The 18,345-nt window shown below is 40.9% G+C and overlaps 1 protein-coding gene across 6 annotated transcripts in view; it reads right to left on the reverse strand.

Annotated features, from left to right (window-relative positions):
• The window catches only part of SH3KBP1 (SH3 domain containing kinase binding protein 1), a 339,502-nt gene that overhangs the window by 34,057 nt on the left and 287,100 nt on the right, over positions 1-18,345 (reverse strand). For all 6 annotated transcript variants that reach the window (XM_073356811.2, XM_078854184.1, XM_078854185.1 and 3 more), the window contains 3 exons: positions 9,560-9,661; positions 5,596-5,647; positions 78-158 (listed from right to left, as the gene is read on the reverse strand). In XM_073356811.2, the coding sequence (XP_073212912.1) occupies positions 78-158; positions 5,596-5,647; positions 9,560-9,661 (235 nt within the window). The remainder of the gene's footprint in view (positions 1-77; positions 159-5,595; positions 5,648-9,559; positions 9,662-18,345) is intronic.

Genomic DNA, 18,345 nt, shown 5'->3' on the forward strand with positions numbered 1-18,345 from the left:
GGAAAATGAAAACTTGAATCAACCTCCTTCTCTATTCATCACTCTGCAAACAGCAGACATAGAAGCACATTTCATACCTTTCTCCTCTGTTCGATTAGGAAGACATTCTGGCCTTTCAGGAGGTACCTTTTTGATTTCATGTTTTCTGTCTGTGGTACCTGTCAAAGAAAGGAAAATTCAGGATTCTGCAAAAAGGTATCTGCAAACAAACCAAGAAAAAGATATACATTTAAATTTGTCCCCCTTTATTTTGATTCCCCAATTTTGAAATTTTCACGCTTAAACTAAAAATTAGCCCATTTTCAATTAAAATTATTTACGTCACAAAAGCATGTAAAATGTCATGATTGTGTAGTCTTTGCAACCAAGTTACATGATTTCCAAAACGTCTCAGGAGAGCAGGCACTTGCAAAATGGAAGTGTAGAATATTTTGTGAAATGTGCAAACAATTGTTCCATTCCAAATATCAGGGAGTCAGAAAATTAAATTTTATAATCCTTTAACTCTGTATCATTGTTAGACTCAAAAATAATTCAATGGGGAGGAAAGTTCAGTAGAGTAAGTCAATTAAATGGGACTTTTTGATGCTAAGAAAATAATTCCACATAGATATCAGATTTATTAATTTAGTTGCTGTCTGCATAATAATGCTTAGCACAAATAAAGTACTGTTTGTGTTTTAAAGTAGTTTTGAACATGATTCACAGCTAAAGGGGGTATATATACTCTCCGGCCACCCAGCTCTGAAGGCAGTGCAGAAGTAAAGGTGGCAATACCACGACCCCCCCCCTACAATAACCTTGCAACCCCCTCACAACCCTTTTTTGGGTTGGGACCCCCAGTTTGAGAAATGCTGGTCTCCCCTGTGAAATCTATGTAGTATAGGGTAAAAGTACACAAAAGACCAAATTTCACAGGGGAGACCAGATTTCACAGTTCGTGACACGTTTTTCACGGCCGCGAATTTGGTAGGGCTCTATTTATAAGAATTATTATAACAGGTTTTGGCTTCATTCCACTAGCCAACTACAAGGTGTTACAACCATTTTAGCTTAGCAGTGTTTAAAACGGCTACATAACACTATTTTGTTCCGTCTGTTTCACTGTGTGTTATGCAGCACTCAAGCACATTTACATTTTCTGAATATGGTAATACAATACTTGCAGCTGGTCCCTAACACTCACTACTCATCAATGCTAATGGCCCCTCATTACTGGAGATTACTGGACATTGTTTCTCTGTAACTGCTCTATTCAACAGGCAACACTTGTATAGCTTATCATGCCCGTAAGTATTTTTTTAACTGAGCTACACACATCACCCTTTTACACCACATAGAACAGAGGTTCTCAAACTGGAGGTCGGGACCCTACAGGGGGTTGCGAGGTTATTACGTGGGGGGTTGTGAGCTGTCAGTCTCCACCCTAAACCCTGCTTTGCCTCCAGTATTAATAATGGTGTTATAAAAGTGTTTTTAATTTATAAGGGGGGTCGCACTCAGAGGCTTGCTCTGTGAAAGGGGTCACCCGTACAAAAGTTTGAGAACCACTGACATAGAGGAGGACACTACTGCTAGCCTCCCAATCACAGTCACTCTAAACTCATGGGTTATATAAGTCGAATATCCCGAGAAACTTAAGTAGCGACACAGGACTTTAAACGTGTGTGTGTGTGCGCACGCAGCTACAACATGGCTGCAGCTGGCCAAGGGTCCTAAGTATGATTACCACACAGTCTCATCTCAAGCCCAGTTTGGGGATATAGTTAAGGTCCCAATTATACTAAAATACAAAATAGAACCAGGCTTTAATTTGTAATATAGACAAAGGCTAATTCTAAACATAGAATCATAGAAGAATCATAGACTCATAGAAGAATTAGGCTTGGAAGGGACCTCAGGAGGTCATCTAGTCCAACCTCCTGCTCAAAGCAGGACCAACACCAACTAAATCACCCCAGTCAGGGCTCTGTCAAGTCAGGCCTTACAAACTTCTAGGGATGGAGATTTCACCACCTCCCTAGGTAACCCATTCCAGTGCTTCACCACCCTCCTAGTGAAACAGTTTTTCCTAATATCCAACCTAAACCTCCCCCACTGCAACTTGAGACCATTACTCCTCGTTCTGTCATCTGCTACCATTGAGAACAGTCTAGAGCCATCCTCTTTGGAACCCCCTTTCAGGTAGTTGAAGGCTGTTATCAAATCCCCCCTCACTCTTCTCTTTGGCAGCCTAAATAAGCCCAGTTCCCTCAGCCTCTCCTTGTAAGTCATGTGCCCCAGCCCCCTTATCATTTTCATTGTCCTCTGCTGGACTTTCTCCAATTTGTCCAGATTCTTTCTGTAGTGGGGGGGCCAAAACTGGACGCAATAGTCCAGATGTGGTCTCACTAGTGCCGAAAAGAGGGGAATAATTACTTTCCTCAATCTGCTGGCAATGCTCCTACTAATGCAGCCCAATATGCCATTAGCCTTCTTGGCAACAAGGGCTCACTGTTCACTCATATCCAGCTTCTCGTCCACTGTAATCCCCAGGTCCTTTTCTGCAGAACTGCCACTTGGCTAGTCAGTCCCCGGCCTGTAGCAGTTCATGGGATTCTTCCGTCCTAAGTGCAGGACTGCACTTGTCCTTGTTGAACCTCATCAGATTTCTTTTGCCCCAATCCTCCAATTTGTCTAGGCCACTCTGGACCCTATACCTACCCTCCAATGTAGCTACCTCTCCCCCAATTTAGTGTCATCTGTGAACTTGCTGAGAGTGGAATCCATCCCATCATCCAGATCATTAAAGAAGATGTTGAACAAAACCGGCCCCAGGACCGACCTTTGGGCACTCCGCTTGATACCGGCTGCCAACTAGACATTGAGCTGTTGATCACTACGGGTTGAGCCCAACGATCTAGCCAGCTTTCTATCCACCTTATAGTCCATTCATCCAATCCATACTTTTTTAACTTGCTGGCAAGAATACTATGGGAGACTGTATCAAAAGCTTTGCTAAAGTCAAGATATATCACGTCCACCGCTTCTCCCATATCCACAGAGCCAGTTATCTCATCATGGAAGGCAATCAGGTTGGTCAGGCATGACTTGCTCTTTGTAAATCCATGATGACTGTTCCCGATCATCTTCCTCTCCTCCAAGTGCTTCAAAATGGATTCCTTGAGGACCTGCTCCCTGATTTTTCCAGGGACTGAGGTGAGGCTGACCGGTCTGTAGTTCCCCAGATTCTCATGTTAATTTTGCTTCTACCCTGTGCTATTTTTCTAGGCTCAGTAATAGAATATATTGGTTTTTAATTATTTAGCATGCAACTGATAGTTCTGGATCTAATTTTTCATATCATGTATTAACAGGTATTCAAAACCACCAATAGCAGAATCAGCCTCATGCTAAGACTGGTAAAATACAGTACCATGTTGGTAAAATTGTGATTTCACACTGTAGTTGGTGGCAGGAGATATTAATTCATAACAACAAGTACAGCATTCTTCAGCCTTGAAATGTTGTACTTTACCTAAACATTCACAGACTTCTTGCAGATACATAGCATGGTCCAGTCAGTAGATTGGGTTTGGAACTAGGAACCTGAAACACCTGAGTTCTCATTTTTGGCTTTTGCCCCCAACTCAAATGGCCTTGAGCAAGTCATTTCATTTTTCCGTGTCTCAATTTGCACTTTATCTGTCCATCTCGCAAGGCTATTCTGATGACTAAGTACCTTGTGCTTTGAGTATGTAAAGGGCTATATACAGGCTAAAATTATTATTCTCACCATTTTATGAAAGAGAAACCTGAAGCCGAGATATAAACAGAAATGTAATCTTTTAAAGGGTTTTTCCAAAACAAAGCTGTGATTATAATTTCATTTATGGATAAAGCATTGCTGATTTTTTTTTTAACACTGCAACCACCACTAGATGGCAAAATTATACTGCTCTCAGTGAGCAATGATTCAGGTAGATCATCTGAATAACAAAATCTATCTTAAAATTAAATCTCTTTTTAAGTGTCTCAAGACATAGAAGTGAACCATTGGCATGATTAAACAAATAGAAACAACTGCTTGATTGAGTTAAATTTCAAATATAGTTCCTTGATTCACTATCAGATACACTAGTGAACTGAAACACAAACTTGGAACAGATAACAATAGGTAGAAAACCCTGACTAGACTGGCTATGTCTATACTTGCTTATTTACCCTAAAATTTCCCAGTGGTGGTAAGTAACAGTGGGAGTGCGATTGTAGAGAAGCCACTAGATTTTTAACCAAGAGGTGGGGGATAGAAAATAGTGATTAAAGTCCTTTGTTGTCACAAGTGCCTGCATCACTGTGACAACAACTGGGAAATTTTAGGGGAAAAACACTAATGCAGACGAGGCCTTTGAGACCATCCCATTCATTCTGAGTTATTATGACCTAAACACAACTTGAATTCTGTCTTTAAGGCTAAAATTTTCAAAAGCACCTTAAGAAACTTAGTTGCGTACGTTCCACTGAAACATAGTTGCTTCTAAAAATTTTACCCTAAGGTCTTATCTACAGAAGGAAAACTAGTTTTGGTTAACTGGGTTTGATCATGGTTCATTCTAACATCGTTTAAACACAGTTTGCTTACCCAGAAAATAATATGAATAATGTATTTCTTTCTTGTTCTCCCTAACAGCCTCCTTTGATTTAACTCTGTGTACTCAAGCAGAATATCATCAAGCAGGTAATCTTCCTCATTCTCCACAGCAGGGATAAGAGTTTTAAAAACATGTTTATACCCACATGTTTAAACATGGCGATGCCTAATCTACACTGGGCAAGTAAATCATATTTGTGTTGTGTTACCATGAACCACAGTTAACTCCAGTTCAGCTGCAGTAGTATAGCTTTGGACCTAGCCGTTGTAAAAATGCAGATATACCAGGGAACTTGGTTACAACACAGGTTGTCCCCTAAATCAGTTTGAACATGATTCTGTGGTTAATAGTGTACTTAAGCCTACCTATAAAATATGGATAAACAAGAAACTGAAACTACGAGATTGATTCTGCAACTGGATCCACACATTTTGACTCCTGCATGCATGCAGATCCAGTTTCAGGAGTGAGGCCTAAGTTGCAAATGGACAGGAAAAAGGCCATGTATTTCTAGTGCAGATGGGGCCTGCAGGTGAAAGGTTAATAAACTTTCCTACTACAGTTTATATTCCCTAAATTTATGACACTGACCTTGCAAAAATGTATGCATGTGCTTAACTTTATGCACCATCACAATTTGTTTTAAATTCCAAGAACAAAAGTTTCATGTTTAGTATTAACTGTTTGAAATGAACCATAATATTTAAGATAAATCTTCTAATGTATTATTTTCAAATAAGAATTGGCATGTGTCCTCTTTCAGTTCACTCACAATCTATTCAGCAAGCATATCACAATCTTTCATGGTTCTTTTGCATCTTGTATCCAATCTACTTTAGTAATTAAGACTCTTTCTGCATATTGGCTTTGATACTGATGGCATCCATACAAATTTGAAAATACATGTGTTCTGTATGGAATGTGTTTAACTGATGTATATTATATAAGAGCAACAACACCTTACCTGACCCTTGTTTGATGATAGGAGCTGATGGAGGTGGTGGTTTCTTAGGTCTCTAAAATCAAGGAAAAGCAGAAAAGAGATTGCTTGTAAACACTTGAACTCATAGAAAGATTTGATGTAATCAGATGCTACTTTACAATGAGAATTACACGTCTTCAGATTCCAGGCCTGTCAATCACACATTTCACAAGTACTAAATTCATTTAAAAGACTTTCAAGAAAGAAAATGTAATTGAGAAATAATATGCCACTTTACTATTTTTATAGTTGAAATGTCTTTTAGATAAAAGCTCAGCATTAAGTGGCTTACAATCACTGAAAACAATGGCCTTTTATATACTGAAGTAGCCTTTGCAATTAAGCTTTAATCTTTTAAATATCCAAAGCCATTTTGAAAAACGTGTAGGCAATCCAAGAGCTGAAATATGTTTCTTACACTAAATTGAAGCATAAATGTAGAACACAGGAAATACTCTAGAGGTTACATTTTGTCATTTGCCAATATATGGTTGTTATCGCATTTGTGAAGAACATCTTCAAGCACAGTTATTAAGGCTTCCCAAGCTTGATGAAATGAAGCTAATTATTCACATCAACAGCCCATTATTCATCTTTGAATAATTATTCATCATTTATTTTCTCTGCAATCACCATCCTTCCTAACAGGACTGCAACACTTTACATGTTTAACAAATATGATCACTGAATTGGTTCCAGATCTGTTTTTCTTCTCTATTATGTAGATTAGCTGTGGGTCGTTTTTCCTTTTGTGCGTGTGTGCGCGTGCGCATCATACTGACAGATGTTGTAAATGCCTTGGAGTGAATGCAAAATCAAACGGGGCATATGACACACTAATTTAACTCCCACACTTAGAATAAAAGGTCAAAGCTTTTGAGTTAAAACTCTTCTAATAAAAAACTATATATATATATATATATATAGTTATTAGAGAGGTGATTAGAGAGGTGATAGATAGATAGATAGATAGATAGATAGATAGATAGATAGATAGATAGATAGATAGATATAAAACACACACACACACTCTCTCTCTCTATGTGGTATTCCTCATTCCTCAGGATGACTCTATTATTCCTGGTTAATCACTTGCAACCTAATGGCCCCACGTAAAAGCCACTACTTTCTTGACTGAGGAACACTGATCAGGACACCCTTTATTATAGGTGGGGCTTGTAGCACCGCGTATTAAGTTTGCCTGATACTACCCATTATAAAACCGTGTATTCAGTTGCTTATAACTTTCTCAAACTTTAATCCTTTTGGCTGAAATTTTCCTTGTTGGGTGTTTGCCCCAGGCTGAATCTTTTGGGGGAAAGTTCAACAATTCCCCCCCCTCCAAATTTAGCCAAGTTACAAGCCTTTGAAATAAAAATCACAGTTCACATGTGCTCAGTAAAGATTTAATAGAGCTAAACATCTACAATCTCTGAAGATCCCATTCTCACTGAGTATGGTCCATCCCCTCACAGCTCTCACATGTGACTGGACGGCAGATGCACCATCCCCACAGAGCGACTGAGCATGTTCCAGCCCAAGGCTAAGGGGGTTCAAAGCCTTTCCCTGTAGTGGCTGTTCTGGGTCAGGGTGGGGCTGGACACTGGAGCTGAGAGCAGGGAGCTTGCCTCTCCTGTGCTTTCAGTGCTGGCCTCTTCTGCGCCCCCTCCCCCCCCACAGTCCCCCCAGCTCATGCCCAAGCAGAGTGGAAGAGGAAGCCATCTGATTCGAATACAGGGGGAATAAAAGCAGGGAGAGAAAGAAGTATTTTGGGACAAGGAGTCTGGTAAGACTGGGACTAGAGGGGAAGGGAGAGAAACCTTGATTGGGAGGTGGAAGGGGGAGACTGGGACAAGGACACACTGGGAGCTAGTAGCAGCAGGGGCAGACTGTGATTGGTTAAGTGGGGGCAGTTGGGAGCTGGGGGGGTGGGGAAGGGATGCTGGGATTGGTTGGGTCAGGAGACTGGGAGTGGGAGCTGGAGGGCCTTGGAGTCAGTTGGTTGCGGGCGACGGGGGGGACACAGATTGGATGAGAAAATGGGGGGAGAGCAAAAAGTGGAACTGGATAGGCAAAGAGACCAGAACAAAGAACAGGGGAGGGGTTGGCTGAGTCCAAGATTGGCTGAAGAGCCTGAGGATGGAGCCTGTGACTAGGAACTAGTGTCAGGGGGGTGATGGGAGGAAACAGATCAGACAAATAGCTGAGAAGAGGAAACGGGGACTGGCTGGAAAGGAGAACGGGCCTGTGAGGTAGGGAGCAGACTGGGACTTGGCACTGAGCCAGGAGAGGGAGACCTCGCTGGACAAGGAGTCTGAGACTGGGATGAGAAGCCTGAGCAGAGGAGACTCAGACTGAAAATGTATCAGCAAAGGTGTCTGGAACTGGGGCAGGAGCCAAGGATGGGAAAGAAACAGGAGTGGCACAGGGACTGGTTGGAAGGGACAAGCTAGAAGGGCTCAAGGTTGGAAGTCTGCACCAAAAGAGACCAATTAAGATTTACTGGGGACCTGGGCACAAAGAACTTTTGCCCCCCCCAGCCGCCTCGCCATGGGTCCCTGCCCCCTGCTCCTCCTCTCCCCATTCCCCTTGTCTTCCGCCAACCCCACCTCCCTTCCCCACTGCCTCTCCCCCCACTCTACCCCCTTCCCCATTCCCCCACTCCCTCTTCCCCCAACCCTACCTCCTTCCCCTCCCCACTCCACCCTCTTTCCCACTCCCTCTTCCCCCCTCCCTACAACCTTTTCCCCCACCCACCCCTTCCCTATTCTACCACTTCCTCTTCCCCCACTCCCCCCCCCCTTTCCCCACTCCCTCTTCCCCCCACTCCACCCCATTCCTCACTCCCTTGCATATTTTTTTTCAAGGGTCTCTGCCTCTTCTTGAAATCATCATCTTTTCATAACCAGGCCTCGTTCTTTTCCAGGCTATCCACTCTGATGTGGAATGACATTTTACTCTGTGAAAGAGTTTTTGTTGCTCTCACAAGAGCCATAAATTTCACCTTCATCTTCAATAATTGTGGTAGCTTCTGGGAGTTGTTTTGTGATTTCTTTATCAAGGTTTCAAAGTTATTTAATCTGGCATCCAATTTTACTGTCAGTCCTTGAGAGAGAGTGTCTCTTGATTTTATCATTGATGGCTTACATAATAATCACTCTGAACTATAAATCAAGAGCCTGATTACGAGCTCACAGTATCACCCTGATGACAGAGGAGTTTCCTGAAAATGGGACAGTTTTCTTAGAGAGGAGGAATCTATCAAGTTCTCTCAGAAAGTGTGTTAGGATTTCTAAATGGTGTTAGGGAAATAAATAACCTTGCCTATTTTAAAATAGGCAAAAAGAATTTACCCACAGTTGTTGTTTTTTTTTAATTAATGAATTCTGACAGAGCTCAAGCGAACATGTCATAAAACAAGTTTAGCTTTCCTCTTTCAAACACATGCTAGAATTTCATCCTTTTCTTTCTGGAAGAGTGCTTTGAATTATGGCTGCTGGCAAGACAAAATGACATCTGTCTAAGCAGTTGGTAGACTAATGTTTCATACTGTATCACACACACTGTAGACATGTTAATGATTCTGATCATCATTACACCATAAAAACTAAGCAAATTACACCATGATCTCCAGTCACTCTGTCTCAGATAAACTGAGAATGTGGCACAGAGGGCTTTAAAAATAAGGTAGCAGAGGTTGGATGACTGGTTTTATGGGCCAGCAAAATACCTTCCAAGAAATTACTCAATATGGCCTCAAGCCATGAACAATCCAGTCATAGATGCTGCTGCTGCTATCCAGCAATGCCATTTTCCCTAACCATTTTTGTTTAATTTTTTGTAAGTGTAACTTGTCTTGCAGGAATCATAGAAATCCAGAGCAGAATTTCAGCTCAAATTTTATCCTATATGATAAAGCAAAACAGAGGGAAATAATTACACTTACCTCTTTTTCAAAATCAGAGGGAAGAAGCTTGACAAAGTTATCTGGAAACACTCCACGCCTGCCATTGAGTTCTCCTTCCCACCAGCCTGCATCAATGCAATCCTACAATACATTAAAATAAAATGTCAAAAATTAAATGTACATGTATGCTGTACAGATTTATGGGTTGAAAGGCAGTTTGCCATAACCTTCTGCCTTTTCACTACAGCAGGACAATTTTCTAGAGTTTCAGGTACGCAGAACACTCTCCTAAATGAAAGCTACAATAATCACCCTGGCTCATACTGTGATGTGGAAGGAGGAGGAAAGAACAATAAATGTAAGTACTTAATCAAGACTGGCTGGGCTTAAAGCGAAATGTTACCATTTAATCCATGAAACCAATAAGGCCTTTTGGCAGGTATGATATTACTTCTCTCTGATTTCATTTTAGTAAAATAAAATGATTTTATTAAACAAATACATTTTAGAATGCATTCTAAGCAGTAATAAGGCTCCTTTATTTTAATACTAAGGCTCTGAAATGTAAAACCTCTTCACACTAATAACTTTTACAATTATTAAATTTGATCACAAGTCCATTTGAACTGTTATATGCCGGTTCATTATTTATTACCACCAGTCATTGATTAGCAGTATGTTTACATCTACCCAGAAACTTCCTTAAGGAATCACTCTCATGTGCAGCATTCTGTGAATAGCACAAACTAGTGTGTATAACAAAACAATTCTACTAAGGTGGTGACAACAAAAATATTGAGTTATGACATTATTAGATGACAGGCTGGAAGCACAGGCTAATTCTAAATAAAAAAAGAAAATTAGGTATCTTGGTAATGAACCATAATAGTGAAATAGAAAAAACGATAACAATTTAACAAGGTTTTCCATTATTATTGATTATTAATTCTATTATTATTATAACCAGAGACGGCAGACACTGTTGTTCAGCTGTTTATAGCTTTGATAAATGACATGGTTCAGACTGGAATTTTCCATGCTGGGTGTCTGCCTCAAGCTGAATTTTATTTGAAAGTTTCAGTCATTTAAAAAATGACATTAGGGAAAATATGTTGTTTTGCTCATATTGAAAAATTTATTACAGCCATTGAACTGAGAACCTCTATCACCACCATGTTTTGGAGCAAGGTCCTGACATTTGGCAAGGGGTTGCCCTGGTACCAGGGATATGCCTTTTGCTGACCCTGTGAATATTCAACCACATTTGCTCATGTTAAAATGTCTGAAAATTCACAGTTCACACATGCTCAGCAGACACTTGTTAGAGTTTGGAGGTAAATTCTCTGAAGATTCTGTCTTCAGTGAGAATAATCCAATACAGGGCTGTGAAGACCACAGGCAAAGTGTCTCATCCCTGTCTAGTGCCTTGTCCACATAAAAAATAATAGTCTACTTCTGCTAGCTGTTACTCTGTTAACTTAAATGGTAGAGGCCTATCAGGTGGATGTATAGGTCCGAACGCTGTTGATGACCCAAGTTGAGAGTCAGTATGATTCCATGTGATAGAATTTTTTTAAAGTAAGAAATAACATTTAAAAAAACTACATTAATAGAACATTAAGGTCTTTAATTACATAACCACATACTACTTTTTTCACAGAATGGATGGTCCTCAGGGAATGAATTGATGTCATGTAGTGAATAAAACTGCTGTCTGTAGGACCCTGCCTCATTTCTCACAGAAGTTGGAGGTGTGTAATCAATGAGACAAGGAACTGCAGGAAGAGAGAGGATGGTCTTATGATTAAGGTTGTATCCCTGCATCAGCCACAGAGTTTCCATGTGATACTGGGCAAGTCATTTAAATTAAAATGTTCACAGCTGGCCACTAATAGTATGTTCCTTCTTTTCTCGGTGCCAAACACGAGACCTTTGTGGGTTGATTTACAGAAGTGCTGATGCAAATGAAGTCACTGAGAGGTGTGCTTTGAACATATAGTGCTATACAATGCTAAATACTGGGGAAAATCAGGCCCCAGGTTTCTCAAATTGGGCACCCAAAATTAGTGGAAACTTTTGACCCTAATCCCTCTGCCTCATTTCCTCATCTGTAAATTGGAGATCATACCACCCCCTCACCTCACAGAGGTACTATGAAGATAAATTAATTGTTTGTGAAGCACTCAGATACTATAGGAATAAGCACTATAAAAAAGCTCACCAGGAAGTGATTAATTCTGTATTCAGAGTAGGGTTTGAATCGTGTGCAGTAAATAAGGCATGGGGCCACACATGGAACTATGAAGATTAAAATATATAGAATAGCAGCTCATTCAGAGAGTACCGTCCAAACTGTGCCATGAATGAAGCAGGTAATAAAAATAGCAGATGATAATGGTAATTAAAGACTGTATTATAATACAGACACATGAGGGGGCCAAATTAAGGTTGCATGGGCTTACTATTGCTTTTCCAGGTAAGCAATTGCTTTCGTTGCCATAGAGATGTGATTAATTAATTACATTAATCCAGAACAGATGGTGTCTCCCCACCCCCACAACCTGTCAATCAGGTTTATGCAGCCAATCGCCACACGGGATTTTTCACACATTAAGCAAATCTTCAGACAGACTCTCTAATTTTTTCATTCTCTGTCTTATATGCAAGAAGGTCCTTCTCTGTCGCTGAGCAGAAAGAATGGGGAGACTTCACCAAAAAGAAAGCTAAGCTTGGAGAATGGGTGTACCTCATCTAGGATGTCACCTTGCAGTTCACCATGAAAATACAAGATAAGAAAAAAAAAAGAGGAATTTGTGTTAGATAAGAACAGGAGTGTTTAATTCAGAGTTTTAAGGAGTATTGTCAGGAACAGTTTGAACCAAAATTTAGCTTTTGTAAAAATAAGCTTTAACAAAAGCTAAAGACCAACAGAACTGTTTTAATTAATTTCTTTTAAAACTTCCAATGGAAACCTTTTATAAAACAAAATTATATATTCCCCTGCGGCGTTTGTAAGCAACACATTGCAGTATTATGCTTGCTCATAAGAACCTGAGTATGTGATAACATGACTTATAGAAAGTATGTGGTAAAACAAAAAATTTTGACTACTCTTTTCATCATCCAGGCTGAGAGAAATGTAAATCCTGAACAGCACAGTGAAAAGTAAAGAGGATGTTTAACTTTTTCTCCCTTTAAAAAGAAAAGTTGGAGGAGTTTTTTGTCATATACTCAGGAATTTTTGTTTCACATTATTTTAAGGCAGACAGATTTTTAAATACACTCCTAGCAAAATTAACGAAGCAATAAAATGTAAGATAAAGGCCATGGCTTATTCATATGCTTTCATATAAAGAGCTTTTTATCCATAGATCTCAAATCAATTTACAGAGGAAAGTATCATCTCCATTTTACAGATGGGAAAATCGAGACAGAGAAGAAGGGATGGGCCCAAGGTCACAAAGCAGGCCAGTGGAAGAAGCCAATTTGCAACCTACATTCTCCTATGCTCCAGTCTAGTACCCTAATCACTGGACCACAGCAAAGTATTATTACACGAAATAAAATTATTTGTTAGCTAAGTATCTTCTGTAGTAAAGGAGAAGCTTGGATTAAAAAAACCCAGTAAACACCACCTAACCCCTGGGCATGTACTCAGGCGTCTAGCCCTAGCCTCCATGGCCACACTGCTATTTTTAGCCCACTGGCTTGAGCAGAACTAGTGCATGTACATCTACCCAAGTTGAGAATTATACCTCCCAGCTATTGTGCAGACATACCCTATAAGACAAAGAAAAAGATCACAGGGATATCAGATAAAATGTCAATATGACCTGGGATTTTTAAGCAATTTATCTTAAAAAAAAAAAAAGTAAACAGGAAAAAACATTTAGTGTCGGAGAAGTAGCAAGCGCAAGAAACAGCATATACCAGAATAATCGGATACCTAGCATTCCCCAGGATGTCTAAGAATTTTGCCAGTAATTGTAAGTGTACATTCTGGCATCCACTAAAAGAATGATCCCTTTCTTGACATCAGCAATGACCAGGGGAAATGGGAGTAAGGACATCCCTCATGTAATCAGAAATGAAACACACCGAGCTGCAAAGAAATTATAAAAGGGAACCATCTCGAGAAAACAGACATTTTTCTAGGAGGGCAGAAAAAGAAGACAAAGGTCTCAGTTCTGAAACTGGAGCCTACAGTGAGCAAAAGAGACAAGGCAAAATAAAGTACACAAGGCGATCAAGACTTGAAAGAGAAAATAAAAGGAGCACCTGATCTGTTAGCATGTAAGCAAAAGAAACTTGTATTTGGAGCACCAGATTTCTGATACCACCTGCCAAGGTGAAGGAAACATAGGCACTGCTTACAGTATAAGACTATGACTGCAGGATCACATTTCAGCAGCTCCCAACTGGGACCTTGTAGAAAACTCTATCTTGGCTTATAAAAGCTAAAAAAACAGTGAAGTCATATTTTGTCCTTCTGGGCTAAGACGTCATTATAGTACTTGGTCTCTCAGATGGTGGGCTGCTGGACTAGCACATTCTTAAAAAGACTACAAAACTGCTGAATTTTTTCTTAAAATTACAAATGAGGGGGAAGACACAAACTTTGTAGCTTCTGTAGGCCAAGCTTATTGCACATCCCAGAGGCTCCTTGCATCCCTCCATTCTCCCTACAACCACCCTGTGCACCACCCTCCCATCCCCCTCTGTTTCAGGGACTCCCTGCAGCTCCCCCACACCCAGGGGCTGTGTCTGTCCTCTATTCCCTCACTACTATGTGCCAGGGCTGTGTGTGTCTTTATTCCCCTCGCCCCCCCAGGTCTCTTCTTCCCCATTCACCCACCCAGTTCCCTCACTAGATCCTCACTTCCCTCATCACCTCATCCCCCAATCATTGCCAAGTCCACTTCCTTCTCCTGACTCCCCTCTGGATCCCTGTTTCCCTCATCACCTCCACTCCGCCCCCTATTCCTCCTCCTCTCTGAGTCCCTGCTTCCTTCCCTCTTTATCTCTACTGCCCCATTCCTCCAGTCGCTCTTATTTTCCCACTACCACTACTCTTCCCTGTACTCTACAAGCCTCTATTTCCCCTACAGCCCCACATACTATGCTCTTCCCCCACAACTCCTCTCTGTAAGACACTTATTTCTGTTAGAGTCCAAGCTACAGAAAATCTCCCCAGGCAGTTACATTGCTACGTGTGATATGTGTAGCCAGCAGTAGGGGGTAGCAGAGCGCATCCTCTGCTTGCAACACCTCCAGTCAGGGTTCCTTTGCACAAAATCAATATGCATAACAGACAGACAGACAGAGAAATGCCACCGAATTGAGCGTTAGATCTCGCTTTGCTTGGCCAGCAAACAATGGTATTCTTTGCAGCCTGCTCTAAAGAGCAAGGGAACAGACTTTTGGCTAATAGAATTCCTCCACAGTGGTCTTGCCAGCTAAAAGAAGGCAGTTCTTAGTTATGATTCGTTGACACAAGCTAAGGCAGCGAGCGTCACTGCCATGGTCTCTGCGAGAACCAACCTGTTTTGTACATTCAGCTTTAACGCTAACACCTTGTGACAAAGTTATTCCCCTTAGTACAGGTAGGGAAGAGAAGCAAGGGAAACGTATCACACCCAAGAAAGGTCTTAGGGATTTTTATGTTTGATTTAACAAAAGAGGACAGGGGAAATGTTTGTTTTCCTCTATACTTGGTTAATGTTATGTTATGGAAATTGCCCTGACATAAGCACTCCCAAGAGATGGTGATAGTGGGGGAGACATGGTTTAGAGGTGGGAAAACTGCCCTTTATTATCCTTCCTTGAGGTTTTCAATGGGGGAATTGTCTTTTTGTGTAGGTGCAGTAGAGAGGGGAATAGCACACCTTTCTAACCTTTATTGCTTTATGCTCTCTATTTTTAACCTGTTCTTAGCTTTTGTCTGGCAGCAAATCTCTTATTCAACCCCTAACCCATCCTTCCTCCCCACGTGAACCCACTATTCACTTTCTTTAGAAAACCAGAGGACAGGAAGTCGCAGTTAGAAGTTGCTGTGCTAAAGTGGATTTAGTCCAGGCACAGATGTGCTAGCATTGTGCCAAATCTGGCAGTCCCATCAATAGGGAAGGGACAGGTGTTCTGTATGAAGCAACAAGAAGACTGTTTGGTAAAAAAGAGTGCTTGGATATAGGCCAAAAGGGGGCTTTTCCTAAAAATGCACTTTGCCTAGGAATGTAAACGGGATTCTTCTGGGGAAATGTATGTTTATAAACTCAACCCTTCTTCTGCAGCAAGGAGGTGGCAGAAACTGCCTCCCTCAGGCAGCACTGTAATGACTCTGAACCATTTATATGTTGGTTTACTTACAGGACAGCTTCTGTAACTGCAAGAGAAACCCCTTTAAAACTGAAGGACTATGATGAAAGAGTGTATGGGAGTTTTACTCAGCCTGCTCCAGTGGGAGGTGTGTGTATTCAGCACATCAGAAAATCAGGCCACTTTTTATGTAAAAGCTAATTGTATGTAGATGTCTAATAAGGATATATGTGCCTAATTTTAAGCACCCAAGTTTAAAACATGTGTCCATTCTGTTCTGTCATACTCTTCTACTGATATGTAAATTGTTTTGAAGCCCTTTGTATTATGACAGATTTCAGCTATGGTTATGTGCTATTGTGCTTTTTCTTTTACAGTCTATGGTTAAAGTGCAACTTCAAAATGTGTATTCAACAGGGCTCCTTATTCAGAGTGACACTGCTACACTACTGCCTAAACAACCTCTATAAAATCAATCCTCCAGAGCATGGAAGCTGGTTAGGTAGATAGGTCTTACATTCTCTCAGTTTCCCTCAGCTACCTCCCTTCCACCATTCACAATCCATGTATCTCCACCAGTATCCCAAATAACCAGTGTTGGACTTCACTCTGACCACATTTAAATGGTTATACATTCATGTGTTTGGATGATAATACAGGGCTGGGTGGTTTTCATAAATTATTTTGTAAGTATTTCTGCACTAGTGTGTGTAAATATGTGGTGTAGTGTATGAGATTGAAAATGGTGACTGTGAGATACATCTAGGAACCATTTTGTGTGAATTGGTGATCCAAATTTTAGTGGCTGCTCTACAGTTGATGGTAATTTTTATGTAGAACTTACAGAACAGAAGTTTACATAAATATGTGCATTAATGTATACTATCTGTGGTCAGAATGAATTCTCATTGGTGCCCACACAGGCTTGGGTTTGTCTGTGTTTGTTCCCTTGGTGGCAGCCAGGTCCAGCTCCTTGGTACACTGTAGTACCACTAACACTACTTACTACACACTCACTGTCTGTGGGGTGGATGAATGCTGGGACACTGTTGGCAAGCTTAGCCTTAGCCCTAATCACCAACAAACCTTGTGTGAATCATTGTTTGGAGGAGCTAAATTCAAATTTTGCTTTACTTGTATGACACCCATATTACATGGGCTTTGGGGGGTTTTTTTCTCCCAGAAAAGAAAAAGGCAGTTTCCAAAGCATTTGGGCATTTTGCCATGAAACCCCCTGCCCCATTAATTTAAACATGAGTTTCTTAGCTAAAACCCCATGCAACAGTTTGAAATTAAAGGCGCTAATGATTTAGTAACTTCAAACCCATTGTGTTACACTGACCTACCAAGTCTCACTCACTTGGAATTAATTTTAAGGCAGGTTCTAACATACACTTCTTGCACTGTAGGATTTTACAACATGATTAATTGAGATTGGAAATCTCCCTCACTGAAATTATCACATCTTTACAGCCCTGCAAATTTCTATCTGAGGCAAAAATAATTTCATATATTCTACCAAAGTTAGTTTTTATTTTGTATAAAGCAATACTTATGCAAATTATGTTTAGATATCACAAAGGGAGTTACTATTAGCCTATAAGTGCTTCCATGGCTGAAAGGCACTCTAGACTCTGACCCAGCTAAAAGGGTCAACAAGGCAACCACCCTTTTCCCTGTTAATGGAAAAGTGCATATCTAGTTCAGGTTCATATAAACTCACGACACAGGTTTTCCTATTTCCCTAATTCATGGAAGTCACAATATACAAGTTTAGGGTGGTTGTTTTTTTTTAAATAAAATTTAAGAGGTAGGCCAAACTGGGTCACATTGCTCATTGCACTACTCTTCATTTTATTTTTTTTCTTAAAATCACTTGAAAAAAGGAGGGTCATGCTGTGTAAGTGACCATTCTTGATCACTTTAATAACAAGCAGTAGTAATTTAGCCCTTTGGTTCCCTTTTCTTCTGCATCCAGAAGCCCCACCCAACCCATGCCACCACCTAGTTTCATGCTTTGGGAGCAGGGTGAGGGGCGAGCAGCAGAAGTACCGAAGGCAGCAGCATATGCCTGAAGACAACAAGCCGCTACTGCTGCTTCCAATGGCATCAGCTGTCTGATCCTGGGGGATATCTAGGGGCCTGCATCTGGTAAGGGAAGGCCAAGTACGATGGCTTCACCAACATAATAGAAAACCTGAGGTGGTGTAGGAGGGTCAAGAGCAACTGGGCTGAGGTGGGGAAGGGGATGTCCAGCTAGCAATGAAGCTGTGCAACCACCGATCTCCCTCCTTTCTGTTATCCCTGGAGCGATTGCAGCAGTTATGGTAGCCACATCTGCACTCCTTCCAGCATCTAGGAGAGAACCCCCGCTGTCCTTTCCCACACACATGTGATAGGTGGCCAGTACCCTTTTCTCATGGGGTTGGGAGGAAGAGCCAGTGGAGGTTCCCGTGTTGCCAATTCTTGTGATTTTTATTGAGGGTCTCATGAGGGTATTTTATATTTTA

Source organism: Lepidochelys kempii, chromosome 1 (assembly GCF_965140285.1).
Source record: "Lepidochelys kempii isolate rLepKem1 chromosome 1, rLepKem1.hap1, whole genome shotgun sequence".
Classification (NCBI taxonomy): Eukaryota; Metazoa; Chordata; order Testudines; family Cheloniidae; genus Lepidochelys; species Lepidochelys kempii.